A 15,250-nucleotide genomic window follows, 5' to 3' on the forward strand; every position below is an offset into this window, starting at 1 on the left:
CACTCCAGTCATCCAACCCGCTCCAGAGCTAAAAATGACGCGCTGTTGGCGAGGAAAAGACATACCAAGAAGTCTCTCTCTCTCTCTCTCTCTCTCTCTCTCTCTCTCTCTCACACACACACACACACACACACACGCATGCAGCCAAACAGTTTTGCGCAGCAGAGGCGTCGCTCCTACATTTCCAAGCTGTTTCCTTTTTAAATGAAAGGTGTGAAGCCCCCATACTTATCCTTCATATCACTGTGTGACACTGACACACCACACAACTGACACAAGCCTCTGTAAATAATTCCTCTTCACACTTTATAACAGTCCATGCAGGGCAAAGCCCTTAAGTAGTCTATATGATTTAGGGGCCCCTGTCAATGTTTGATCATTAGCACACCTTCTGTAAATCTAATACACTCTGTCAGTTTTATTAGTTACAGCTGTGTTGTTCACATCACACCAATGTCAGCCTTCCATGTTTTTACTCTTCTATGGTTTTTAATCTTAAAAATGAGTGGTCTGGTGTTCATTTTGACTTTAATATTCAAAGTGATACAATAAGTGGCATGATATATGTGGTCAACTGAAAAGTAACTAAATAAAGATAAAGATAAAGATAAAGATACATTTATTGATCCCACAGTGGGGAAAATTAATTGCTACAGCAGCTAAAAAATAGTGATATAGAGAAAAAAAACAAAAAAAAACAACACACACACATACACATATACATACATACATACACATACACATACACATACACATATACATACATACATATACATACACATACACATATACACATATACATACATACATACATACATACACATACACGTATACATACATACATACATATACATACATACAACAATAAAAATGATAAACTAAATAAAAAGGACCTTAAAGTGCAATTATAACATATATTTACAACAATAAAATAAAACAATAAAAAATGCTGTACAAGTTGACTACTTGGATTACTTTTAGTTTGAAATATTGCAGTGCAGAAAAAAATCAAATACAACTCAAATCAAATAACTTAGATAAACAATACCTCCCTCAGTAAAATATCCTTCTTATATGAAAAAAGAAATGGAAATATAAAAAAGAGACAGCATTAAATAAATACTTTGCTTTTGCATCAGGCTGGCCCTGAGTCTATGTTAAGGTACCAGCAAAAGGAGGTCGTTGAACACAGCCAGACCACATGAAGAGCAGCAGAGCAGAGCTGAAAACAGCGAGAGGAGAAGGACTTCAAGGGAAGTCATGAAGAAGACTTAGAAAAACCACTTGAAAGAAGTGAAAGACATGAAACTGAGACTTGAAGCGTGAATAATGACTCCTTTAGGACTTGAAACAAAGTTTAGGACTGGATACATGGGTGGACTTGTGTCTTGACATGAGACTTGTTTGTCTTTACTTGGAACTTACTGATCCTGACTTGGGACTTGATTTGGGACTTGTTGGTCTTGACTTGGGAGCTGACTCAGTGTCAGTGTCCCACCTCTGCAGATAGTTTTGGTTCGTTTTTATGTGCAGGAGATAGCAGCCTCAATATAAGGAGGAGAATGCAGTTTGTGGAGCATTTTAAATAAAATCTTTCTATAAAACACTTTCAAGTAGGGTTTGGTTAATTTGGTTAATTTATTTATTGTTTTTTTGTGTGTGTATTTTGTCTGGACAGGTCCAACCAGACATTACACTCACTAATAGTGACAATATGACACCTGGGAAACAATGAAGGCTCTTAAGTCAACATCCTGTCACTGTAACACTGACCAAAAATGTAGACAGAGATAAGCAGGGCAAGGCTTTGATTTCCCCTCCAAATAAAAAGCTCTGATAGGCTGGGTTTCAATGGGCAACTTTCAAGGCACTGATTGTTTTTCCTGGCAACCTCTAACAAACACGGATGATTAGAAATCTTGATCTCGATAGTATCATCAAAACTCTTTTGGGGCAGAAGCCTCAGATACTTGTTTGAGTCAGGAGATAGATGTAGAATGTAACATTTCACAGACCCCAATGAAACAGCTGAGGATTTTTTTTTTGTGTGAATGAATTCGAATTCCAACGTAGCATCAACAGAAACAGACCCAACAAAAACAAAGGAGACCTCCTGGCCCTGAGATGGTTTCCAAAGGCAGTCACTGAGAGCCTTCATGTCTTGTTTGTCTGGCACGTCTGTATCAAGGAAATCAAATATCAACTCATATTGAACAAGTTTGTGATCCAGAGACTGCATCCTAGTGCAATGTCAACACTGAGCTTTGACTGAAAGATATGTAGATTCAGGTGTAGCACATTTCCAAGTACACATTGCTATCATGTGCTGCTCCATAGGTCAACATTTTGAGTGAATGTTTACAGCCCTGCAATGTTTAATAAAACCTACAATATTAAAGTGTTGGAAGAGCAGACAGAGCACCAGTGCTTGTGTATTTTCCATTTGCCTTATCAGTAGTGGGATAACGTTTCACAGCTGGGACATTTTCCCCCAGTTATATGTTGACACGTGTCCTTTGGTGATTGACTAATGTGCTTCTCTAATGTCGTTGGACTTGAAAGAAAATAATGGAACAATCAAAGCATCGGATGTGAAGATATCCAGAATGGGGGAAGCTCCAAAACATACTGGATTCCACACTTACTATAATGCAACGCAACTTTGTCATTTGACGCTCCCTGACTCCTTAATGTCCACAACTCCACACCTCCAGTTGGTAATGCAACCTTTCTGCTGTAATACCATAGACTTCAAGTCACTTTTCTCAAAGTTGATAAAGTGGCTCTGGAACCACAGAAGTCTATTTTCATAGGTTGAATACAACACCACATGACTACTGAACTGACTTGCAAAATTGATTGAGAGATTAACATATGAAGGGATCAGATATTATATTTAATTAATTAGTTAGATTTTCTGTCATTCTTCTGTACTTATAGTAACAGATAGTACGACTAACCCCGTTGCACCTGTGAAAGAAAAGCATGCAGTAATCCAACCAATATCTCTTGGCATTAAATCCATATTGGACTATTCTATACATCATGTGCCAGAGCAGGAAATAGTTTGCCCTTCAGAGATTAAAGGTGTAGAGATCTGGCTGGTAGATAGGCCAGATAAGGAATCAACGTTCATGCTGTTTGCATTCAGTTACAGACATGCAATTAACATTTATGTTTTTATAAACTGTATCTATAATCTTGACTGAGCCTTATCTGGTTTTTAGGGCTTTTAATCAAGTCATTTGGTCAACACTACACATTTATATTGCACTCTACGTTATATTTTGAGCTTGCTAGTGATGTTTCAAAGTGGCTAAACCCACAATAAATAACTTCCTTAATATCTACACGATAACAACTCCTTTTCTTCTCCCACTCTTGCTGTCTGAGATTTGGATTGTATGTTATTTTGTGGTGTGGAGTGTGCATGGGATGGGTTGTTATTGCAAGTTTCATAAGGGATTTTTGTACAATGTGTATTTTACTGTTAATTTGAAGAAAAAAGGCAAACATTTTAAGACTCGTGTAAACTCTTGTGATAAACATGACATTCTCTCTGACACCAACCTCAGGCCAAACTTTACATTTTTGCCCAGCAAGTGGTGAGTCTTAAAATGTCTCATTTAGTTGTCTGGTGTGGAACGCACATCTCATGGAGCTGCTAGAGTGGATGTAGACTTTTAGTTTTGTGACAGGTGAACATCAAATGAATACCTGCTTTTACTAATATATCAGTTACAGAGATAATTAGGAGAATCATAAACTGTTCAATATGAATCGTGAAAACATGAGTAAGAGTGAGTGAGGGGCTGTTGCATGCTGATGGAGTTTCCTCTGCAGTCACACAGTTGGGAGGAAGTGATAAGCAGGGTGGGGAAATGGTTCTGTGTAATAAGGGCAGATTAACAGGGACACAGCAAAAATACCACATCCTGACAATGGTGGGTGCAAACATAGCACAAAATCCTTCCTGTGTCTCAGACAAAACACGAAACCAACATCGCAAATACAACAACTTGAAATATTTCTGCCTAAAATTAACTAATTACAACATCCAGTGTTTGTGCTAGCTTAGCTTAGCACGAACACTGGAAGCAGTGGAAAATGATAGCCTGGTGCTTACAAAAACTAAACACCCTCCAACAACTGCCAAAATGTGTGGTTTACACTGAACATTACATTTGTAATGTGATAAGGAGTTAAATGATACTGTCAACTTAATAAAATAATAAAGTGAACTGATTAATTGAGGGGACACACCTTTGTTGCTATGGTTTCCAAAATCACACACACCTGAGACACTATGTATCTCTCAGTAATATAGTTTTTGTGAATGAAAAGACTCCTGATGTATCATATACAGTACAAGCATTAAAAACATGTTTAGCCAGGATAGGGGGCTGGGACTGGGACTTAATGATGCTGTCATGGTGGAGCTGATGCACACTATTGTTTATACTGTCTGTTGGTTAGTTGAATCTATAGCAGTGCAACATGTGCTATAAGATGACTGGATGTTGTGTAAAATTTCAACATAAAGGGAGTAGTTGTAGTTAATGATTGTAATAATGTTAATGTGAACTTTGGAAGCTTTTTTAATTAAAGGGTCACGCTACCAATTTTACATACTCTAATCAATTTCCAAGTCTTGACGAGAGGAGTACACAGTCTTCTGTGCTTCTGGAGGAAATATGTCAAATCTGAGAGAATAACCCTGATGATGTCACATGATGTTATCAGAGTTATTGCTGCTTGGCGTGTGAGCATGGACTTTTGGGATTTAGAAAGAAATGGACTGCACAAGATACAAATGAGTTGCATTATGGGAAATGTAGGATCCAGTGTTTAAGGAGCTGGACTAAATAATGAAATCTCAGCCTCTGCAGTCTTTTTTGAAAATCTTCAAGTATATTGAAGTGTAACATTATATCTGTGGAGTAGCCCTTTAAAGACAGTTGATTACTGCAGTCTATTCACTATATGACCATTTGACAGCTCTTTATTCAAAGAACTGTCATGTTGGTCACACCCGGAGGAGAGACTATAAACAAACATGAAGATGATGTGAAATTGGAATCCTCTTGCTTTCTAAAGGCTGCTGTTTGGCTCTGGTGTCAGGTCTGAAATGTCACAGCTTCCCATTAGCAAGATAATATGACACTGGCAGATATAAAGAATCATAATACACCTCTGATCTACATATTGAACCAATTTTTAATAGAAAACAGTTGGTAAAAACATGTAATGTGATAGATACATGTCTATACATGAATGCTGGTGAATGAATGAGGGTGGAGCATTAGGTGGAGTGTGCTGAGGATAGATTCAGTCACATACATACTGTGAACATCATTCTTTATGTTAAAGGCATGCGATACATGAACCATTATGTGTCAATGCATTTAACCATATCCAAAAAGAAAAAGACAAAGAAGTTGTGCTGCTTTTCCATCCTACATACATTCTGGATTCAGTGCATGCTACACTGCTCATAGTTTTCACAGTGCTTTGTAATGCTACTGTCAGCTAACAGCCACACAGAGAAAACCCAATGTATTTTCAAAGGTGTAATAGTTACTCTTTTAGTTTATATACTAAGTGTAGCTTTAAGTAAACCTTATTGTATCGCCATGACAGACTCAAAGTTTAGAATAAGTTGGCAGGAACTAGAAAATTATATATATATATAAAAAAGAGAACAGTTTAGTAGATAAATTAATTGATCAAATGCAGGCCATTCAGGAGTATCAATATCAACCACACTGAGCTTTGCTTACTGGTAATCTATGTAACCCTATCTGTCTGGCTGATTTTATTATTTGCTACATGAGTGTCCCCAGGAATGATGAGGCATTTAAGTGTTCATTTAAGTGTTCAGTGATAACCGTAAACTCTCGGACAGAAGCCATGAAACCCAAGAAGGATATTCCATAACATCCATTAATACTACCTCTACATTGATAACACTCGGCTAAATTGGATTGAGACAAAAAAATTGAGTCACTTTCATCAGAGCCAAATGAGGACACAAGGAGAGAGTCATTATATTTCTAAGCATTAAACACAGTGTGTTGTGAATACAAAGAAGGGACAGTCCTGAATACTACCTAGCTAGATAGAATGACTGAATACACTTTGGAAGCCTTCAGTTACATATTGAAAACTTTTGTTGAAATCACACACAGTGATATCGTCTTACTTCATTTATTTAACAAACATATCATATCCCATTGTTGAAATATTACAATATTACAGTAGATGAGAGATTAGATGATGACTGTATCTGACTGGTAAAGAGATGATTTTTCTTAAAGCAGACCACTCTGGACAATGTCTTCACATCATGAAACCCAGTTGTTTTTAACGGCAACATAAAGTCCATAAAATATACGCATTCACAAATCTTTCTAGATCTCAGAGCGCAGGTTGGGATATCTCTTCAGCAGTGTTGTGGCTTTTTTTGGGTGCAGAAATCCTCCCTGCATTCTGGTCTGTTCTGACTTATTCTTCATAGCAGCCTGCGAAGGAGGAAGATGATTTGTTACCAGTGCTTTTTAATGAGAATGTGTTTAATAAAGTAGCATATCAGCAGTTGTAACTGGTAGTGTACAGACACTGCGTGACTTAATGTCAGAGTGACTGATGTAAGTGATTAAAGGAGAGATAGACATTATTCTGTGCTGGAAACACCTTCCAAGATCAGCTCATGGCAACATTGAGACCAGAGCTCGTACCTGAAGGAATCATGCTGAGGACTCATTTGGGACTAAAATGACTCCTACCTCAGAAGGACCTGAGACTCACTTGTGAAGTTACTGTTTTACATCACTGTCACTGTTCTATGAAATATTACAGTGTGGTAAAATTCAAAGAGCACCATTTATTCAGTGCAGGTTTTATTTGGATAGGTTAAAAAAAAAAACTAACTTGTAAGTATGTCAAAATTAGATCATAAAATGATTTTTACAAATACAGCATTTAGCCTAAAGACTGTAAACACTAAAGAAAGCTAAAGAAAATGGATATTGTTTGAATTAAAATAAAAGATAATGACTCAGCTGTGTGAAATCAGCCTCATCTCTCCACATCTTTTTATACTTCCCATAATACTGTATAACCTGTGTGAGCTAGCATCAACATTCTGTGGCTCCACATTCATCTATCTCACCTCCACCTCCTCTTATCTGATGTTCTCTGCATGTGAGGAAACATATTACTTTGCAGCGTGAAATTGACTGCATGAACATTTTCTAAACATTAGTGTTGGAAGGTAAGGTAAGGTAAACTTTACTGATACCCCCTCAGGGGAAATTCAAAATTGACAGTCGCCTTGTAAAGGTGAAGTGATAGAAAAAATAAAATACTATATACAATAAACAATCTATGAAATAATCAGTAATTATATAAATCTACAATATACATAGAATCCTTGTTCTATATACAAATGTACAAAGTGGAGGAGTGTGTAATGTTGCTGGGATTAAACAGTAAGGAGCTGTGCTGTTCTACAGTCTGATGGTATGAAAGATACCTGACATGTATCTATTCAGCCAGGAGAACATCATCATGTTTACATAAGTTTAAGTCTTCAATATATTTATTGGTTTCCATTTTTTTCCACTTGAATACAACACATAAAAAGTCATTCTAAACAGAAATGATTAAGACACTGTTCATAGTATAAAACAATCTATGAATTTAAAAAAAAAAAAATCATTTTAATGGCATTATTTGCAGAGGTTTTGACAAAATTGAAGTGAAGACACAAACAGGGGAGCCCCCCCCCATCCCCGTAATGCACTCTGTTACCATGATGTGAACTGCTGAGGGGTCGAGCTGTCTTCTGACTGTGCTGCATTCTGATTGATGCACATTTCCTGCTTCCCAGAACAGCTGTAGGCTAAACTGTTGTCCTAATTCACTTCAGAAACATCTTCCTGACATAGATGTATTGCTTGATGCCAAGAATGAAAAAGTAGTGGAGGGAAGATTCTGCAGCAAACAGCATTCAGTACTTGTGGGTGGGAGAGGAAGAGAGGAAACAGAGTGCTGTGTGTGAGCTACTGTCTGCTGCAGCCAGATGAAGTGGAAACGAGCATTATGCTGTTCCACGGTGATTACAGTGATGGTGTCTGTTGTGTTGTCTGTACGTTAACATGTGAACATACCTGAGCTTTCTCAACACAGCTGTAGAAGGAGTTGATCTCATTGGAGCACAGAGCGTCCACAAAGTTCTTCTGTTTCCAGCAGGCCATCATGACTGACATCTCTGTGATACAGGTGGCCTCTGTGGACAGAAAAGTATCTCTATTTAGTATAACAATGTGATATTGTCCATTGTTGAGTCATACATATTTAAAGAAATCCTCCCACTCTCAACTCCTTAGAAGGAGCAAGACAGAACAAACAAATAAATAAATGTAATCAGACAAGCCTTCAGCCCAGACTCAACTCATGTCAGCTAGCAGCTCTACACTCACAGCTCCACTATATATTTACTTTTGTGATAAACACAGCTCTAGTCAGAGGAAATGACCTCAGCATGTTGTAAACTCATACAAGCTCTCTATAGACTGTCTACATAAATCCCAATTAGTGCAGTCCTTGTTCTAAATGCCAGACAAACATTATAAGCAGTTAATGTTTCCTTTAGCTAGATGATGATGATGAAGCACATTCAGGGAGCTGTGTTCAGAGTTCCTGCCAATGTATTACAGCCTGGCAACGCACCAGGCCTTCCTACCCCCCTTCAAAAAAAAAAAAAAAAAAAAGTATTTCACAATTTTTCAAAACTAAAATGTGTCTCTGCTCCTGCTGCTCTGAACACCTGATTCTAATAATGAACTCAGGCCCATGACAAGCTGTTGCTGCCTGATAAAGAGTTAATAATTACAATCAGGTGTGTTAGAGTGGTGAGATACCTAAAAACACGCAGGGTAGTAGCTCTACAGGAGCACCACTGATCTACGTCATGAAATCTATATACATGGTAGAATGATAAAGACCACCTCCCCCAACCTTGGGTGTGACAGTGTGTGAAACCACTGTGCTAATGGAAACAGTTTTATCTTCAGGAGCTAACAGCAGCATGTCTCTCTGTCTGAAGAGCTGCTGGCAGACACAAAAACAACACAATTCCTCCTTGGATCTCTCCAGGGGTCCGTTCCATAAAGCCTGCTTATCACACCTGACTTGAATGAGCCTAACGAATGAGATGAGGCTAAAGCGGTTCCATAAAGGCCGATCCACGTTCAGGCCATCAGACTGATTCAAGACAGGCTCAAGTATTCAGTATTCATTCATAAGCAGCCCATGATCACAGAACACAGATCAAACAGATTCATCACAAATGAGACATATGAAGAATTTAAACATAGTTAATGATTAAATGGGTGTGATGTGTCTCTGAAGGTGTGCTCTTGTTGCAGTGCTCTGTGTACTATGACAGCTCCTTCATGTACAAGCTCCTCAATGAAAGGACACCCCATGACTAACAGAGAAACTATACTTTAGACATTATCTTAAATGTACTAATCAGTAACCAATACTTTTTAAAACAGTGCTTCCTACCAGGAAAACAGCAGATAAAGACATATGGATGAAATATTACATCAAGTCCAAATATTTTTGCAATTGTTCAATATTTAAGAGGCTATTATTCTGTCAGGGTAATCTAGATTTACTAAGCATATGTCTCAATGTAAGATATCATGAAGACATATGTGGGTTATGCATGTATGTACATATATATGTAGACACATATATGTAAATATATCAAATATAAATATTTGATTATTATTAAGTCGACTTTATGGGTCATATAATACAGCACATCATTGCTTTCTTTCAGGTCAGTGTCATGGCTAAGCAGCAACTCAGACTAAGCCTTACAATTAACCAGGTTAGTTTGCTGGCATAAGTTGCCGTGGTAACTGAGCTTGAACTATGCTGAGCTTGCTTTATGGAACTGGATCTGCTGGAAAATGTGCCAGACTAATGAAATAAGCCTGGCTTATTTGGTAATCCTGCTTTATGGAACAGGACCCAGTTGTCAGTTCCTGCACTCACCAGTTTTAAAATATTACATTGTGGTGCAGCCAGAGTTCTGCCAAAACTGAGCATGTCCTCTGTGGAGCAGCAACAGTCAGAGAGTTAAAGAGCTACTCGATGGAATGTGAAGAGGATTTGTAGTGTTTTTGTGGTTGCCAGCAGCTCCTCCAGCAAGTCAGTGCTGCTGTCAACATTAAAAATTAAACACAGCTATTCACACAATAATTCATTAATATTGTTCCATGTACAGCACCTGTCTTGTATCATGTGAAACATACATTCACAACTAAGGATCCTTCTGTATGCTATTTGTTGTTCTGCAGCTGTACTCTTGTGTGTTTCATAACTTACATCATACATTAGCATACACCGGGTCAAACTAGGCCTTGAGGTGATTGCAAGGCTGCACCAAATCTTAACTGTGAGACACTGTCTCCCCTTGAGATAGTCGTAGACAGTACGTCTGCTCATTTTGGGGAAAACAGGAGGCACTATGATAGTGTTTCTATAGCAGCCAAGGTCAGAGATGTGCTGATCTGTCTCTGAACAGAGTAGAGGTATTTAAAGTTACAGGTTGGATATTGTGGATCCTGAGTGAAGGAGGACAAGGGCACTGAGCTGTGTCTCCAGACATTGTCCTCATCTGTAGAGCAATAGACTAAATTCTATAAATTGTAACTGGCTTATTATAAGACTGAAACTCCAGAGGTGAAGGAACATCAGGACAGAGTGTGTACTGATAATTCTTTCATTCTCTTTGATCAAGTCTCAATAAGCCTTTTCAGTGTGAGGCATCTTGGACTCCTGTGTTACTTTCTCCACTGATGTATGGGCTGCAGGTTAATATCTACAACATGCTGGTAATGTCCCAGGGTTAGTGTTAGGGTGGTGTGTTCATGTCCCAGGGTTAGGGTTAGGGTGGTGTGTTCACGTCCCAGGGTTAGGGTTAGGGTGGTGTGTTCACGTCCCAGGGTTAGTGTTAGGTCCCCCCCCCCCCCCCCCCCCAATGACAAGCAGTCATGATGAGAGAGTGAGTGAGAGAAACAACAACACACCAGCACAGGAAAAACAAAGCTAGAATTACAAAACGAAAAAAGCGGAGCTGAAAAAGGGAGAAAAGAAAAGCTCTTGCGACCGACGCTGCTAAGAGCAAAAAACTGTCAGAAATGTTTTCTGCGGGGGCCAACGTAGCTAGAGCTAGCAGCAGTGGTTCCTCTCAGCAGCAGGTGTGTCAGAGTGAGGCTCCCGCTGCCATGATGGTGCAGCAGCAGGTTGAGGAAGACTCTCCACCATGTGGAAGTGGTGATACAGTCTTAAGCAGGTGTGATCCTGCCAGCATGGTGTGGATAAACACTCATTAAATGTTCAGAACGGTTACTTAACTGTCTATCAACTTTACTTGACATAATAAATAGCAAACTCTGCATAGTGTGTGTTACAACTAGGCCTAAATCTAGTTATCTAAACTTTGTAAAACAATAACCATATTCATATACTATCCTGATGAATTGATTAGTTGCTTTTATTAACCACTATTTTCATCAAAGGATGAAACACATAATTACAAATCTGCAAGCTTACAACTCACATGTTGCAATGTGATGTGGTTTGAGCATGTAGATCTGCTACTTTCACAATTTTTGATCATTTCTACCTATAATGACATTCCCCAAATCAGGTCACCAGAGTTAAAGTGTTTTAAGTGTCAACATGCACCTTTCTTTGTGCCCACAGTCCAATTTGTTCATGAAGGACATTGATCTAACAACATAACACATATGTAGCCTATGATGCGTTACATATTTTTTTTCAGTCAGTGTTTATGGTTTATTGCTCATTCAACAGTTTCACATTATACAGTTAAAACTAATTCAAGCCTATTCAAGTCTCCAGAATATAAGAGATATTGTTCAGTATACTACTGTTATTAAGGGCTTGTGTGTTTAAATGTACATCAACGCCAGTTGGCACAGTATCTGAGCATGGATTGTAGTGGGCCGGTCTGAACCAAGAAGTCCAGGGCCGAATTTTTGTCCCAGTCCAGGCCTGGAATAAACCCACAAACACTCTTATCTGATAGACATCTATAAAAATAAGTGTGTGTCTCCTCTCACCTCCTTTCTTGGGTTTCCGGTTGGCCACAGCGTCTCTCAGACTCAGACTCTTGTTGGGTTTGATGACAGGTTTTTTATCGTATCTGTTGAGCAGTCTGCTGACCTTCTCCTGGAACACTACACCTCCCTGCGCCGCCATGTCTCCTCTGCTCACTGACTCCACCTGAGGACAGCAGGCACCGCGCTGCTCTGTGCTGATCAACTGATCAACTGGTGAACAGTGTGTGAAGGAGAAGAGATAGAAAAACGATCTAGCTTCAACTCTCTGTTTCTTTCCTTCACGCTGCTATGTGTACCACCATCTTCTACCGTAAGACGCTAGTTAGTGTCGTAAAACACTTGCTTTGGAGACATGCGTACAACCCATGCTACATTCACGTGCCGTCGTAACTTTCAATGCTAATTATGTGCGACATGTACAACCTCAAAGTTAAAAAACCTACCTAATACCATGAATAAATAATAAATCATATCATATTAGAGGAGGGTATAGTACTACTACTACTACTAGTATTCCTTCTACTACTGCTGCTGCTACTACTTTACTATTAATAACGTTCATTTGAATTCATGGCTTCTAGTTATTAGCTATCTTATTTTTAGCCTAAATTCAAACTGAACTATCATTGGTGTGAGTAGCGTTCATTAGAGTGCGCATTTCTTTCTCTTGAATACCACAACAACAGCAACAAGAAACGCATTCTTTCTCTTTATTATTATTTTGATTTAGTTTTTATTTACACTGGAATAAAATAGACATATTGACAGAATGTTGGGGAAAATCACTGCATATGTTTAGAAAACATCACATTCAACAATTTGATCACACATAGGCTACATGGGATAATACATTTTCATTGCAGAAATCCCCATAGTCAAAATCTTTGAGTGAAAGAAAGAAAGGGAGTGGCTTTTGTTTTTGTCTTTAAATACACCTGAGAAACTGTTCTAGAAGTTTTTAAAAAGGAGAGCAATGTAAATAGCATATATAACCAGGTTTTCCTAAATATCAATATAATGGCCATCTGATGGTAACAGTAGCTAGCTACGCATATCGATTGTGTGTTTCAGACATGGAGCATACCATTCAGTCCTATTGGAACTGCTCGGCTGGCACATACAAAGTTTCTAACTTCCAAGTTATGTGTCCCACTGAATATGTGCTGTGGTTTTTTCCCCTGTTGCCCCACCAGAGAGTTCCTGCTTGGCCCGTAGAATTTACATTGTGATTAAATCACATTTCTCAGCTTGAGGAAGGTTTTACAAATATAAAACCTTCATGGATCAAAACTTCATAACAGAAAGAATTGACCATGTCTGCTGTCTGAGGTATCGTCTCTTGGGAAAATGTATCCTGGGTCACAGGGGGATTTTTTGCTGCAATACTGCAAGTGCCCACTGGAAAAAAAACAGCTGATAGGCTGAGTGGAAGCACCCTATCCAGTTCTTCTAATACATCCATGGTTTCAGATCAGTTCGGTTCTTGCATGGTGTCAGTGATGGCAGCTCACAGATCAGGTGTTAGGGGTGTTACTTTCCCAGAAACATGATTGTTTTTCCTGAGTTAGTCTTTGATTAAACAAAACAGAGTTAACCAGAGATGAAAACCCTTTGGTCAATATAGATTAATTGACTGTGTATGGATGTCAAGGGCAAGAAAACCAAAAGTAAATGAATCAAAATCCAACCAAAACAAGTAGGAAAGGAAGAGAGGGACTGACTAACACTTACCAAGGTGTCAGCCATCACTCTTAATGGGCCACTCCCAGATCCTAGATATACAGGACATTGGTCTTGAGGCCTGGGGTTGTCACAGCTGTGTATTAAGCCTAGAGCACTGTAATATCACTATTCATTATATTTAGATTGAAAATGACTCAGACGGTTGTGGCCGTGGCTCTTAGCCTGTGGAAGCTAGTTGCTAACTGTCTGCACTCTCACCTTAAATCTTCTGTTCATGTGATGTTCTTCTGTTAGCTTTGAGGAAGACTACAGATGAAGAGGGGCTGCTTGTTCCAAGAACAGATAGCTTCATCATGTTGCTTCCCAATTAAAGACAATAAAAGAACCCTTCGGATTGCTACTAAAAGAGACAACATTTTTTAAATTGAAGACTGTTTTGGATTTACTAGTCCATGGACTCAAAGTTGTTTTAAGGGCAACAGAATACAGTTCCAGCTTGAATCTATAATTGCTAGTTATTAAGACAATTATTTGAGGATTGTGATTTGTTACCAATTTGTTTAGCATCTATACTTATCCATTTAATTCTAATGGAAGTGTAAATATTGTCATATGTCATGTCATGTCTTATGTTGCTTAGTCATTTGATTTTGCTTGTTTATATTATTTGACTTTTACTTGAATTATTTTTTGTAGTTCTGTGGTGTTATTCTGGAACAGTTTGATTTATGCTGGAACTGTGGCTTATTGTTATTGAAAGGAGTTGTGTTTGCTGGGTTTTGGTTTGCTCTGTGTTCTCCTTGTGTTCCTCTTGTGTTCCTGTGCTGCCATGCTTTTTCCTGGTTAGCCCTGGCCTACTCCCAATATCTTCCCCAGCCTATCAGCTCCTAGCCTGCCCTTGTGTTGTGCCACCTGTTCCTTGATGTCTGATTAGTTTGGTTTATATTTAAATCCACTTTTCAGTTCAGTCTTTGTTGAGTCTGTTCAGCCTAGTCTGTCCTGTTATGCCAAGTTGGTTCAATTCAGTTCAGTTCAGTCGTGTCTTGTTTTGCTCAGCTTTGGCTTTGCCTGCATATCCCAGAATAAAGACTGTTTTTAGCTCTGCTTTTGCCTTCAGTCTCTGCATTTGTGTCCATTTGCTCTGCAATTTATGACAAGCATAGCTATGCTCCAGTCCAGCAGTTTAAACATAAAATAACTTGATATAGCTAGTAAACTGCTACCACAACCTAAATTAATGCTACAGTTTTATGGTAATTATTTTATAGTAAAGAACTGAAGCAGTGGTTACATTTACAGTAGTAGAAAAAATGTAGAAATATAAAATTGCATGCATTCCAACTGATTTGGCATGTTGTGTTACTGTGATGGCGGGAAGGTGAGGGGTTGCGGGGGTCACG

The 15,250-nt window shown here is 38.6% G+C and overlaps 1 protein-coding gene across 1 annotated transcript; it reads right to left on the minus strand.

The window, feature by feature from the left end:
- Positions 1-6,191: 6,191 nt before the first annotated feature.
- On the minus strand, positions 6,192-12,468 carry chchd1 (coiled-coil-helix-coiled-coil-helix domain containing 1). Its single transcript, XM_053332975.1, has 3 exons — positions 12,168-12,468; positions 8,172-8,290; positions 6,192-6,521 (listed from the first exon to the last, which is right to left on the minus strand). The coding sequence occupies exons 1-3, from the start codon at positions 12,304-12,306 to the stop codon at positions 6,411-6,413; spliced, it is 369 nt and encodes a 122-aa protein (XP_053188950.1). The 5' UTR covers positions 12,307-12,468; the 3' UTR covers positions 6,192-6,410.
- Positions 12,469-15,250: the final 2,782 nt, after the last annotated feature.

This window comes from Scomber japonicus, chromosome 14 (genome assembly GCF_027409825.1).
Source record: "Scomber japonicus isolate fScoJap1 chromosome 14, fScoJap1.pri, whole genome shotgun sequence".
Classification (NCBI taxonomy): Eukaryota; Metazoa; Chordata; class Actinopteri; order Scombriformes; family Scombridae; genus Scomber; species Scomber japonicus.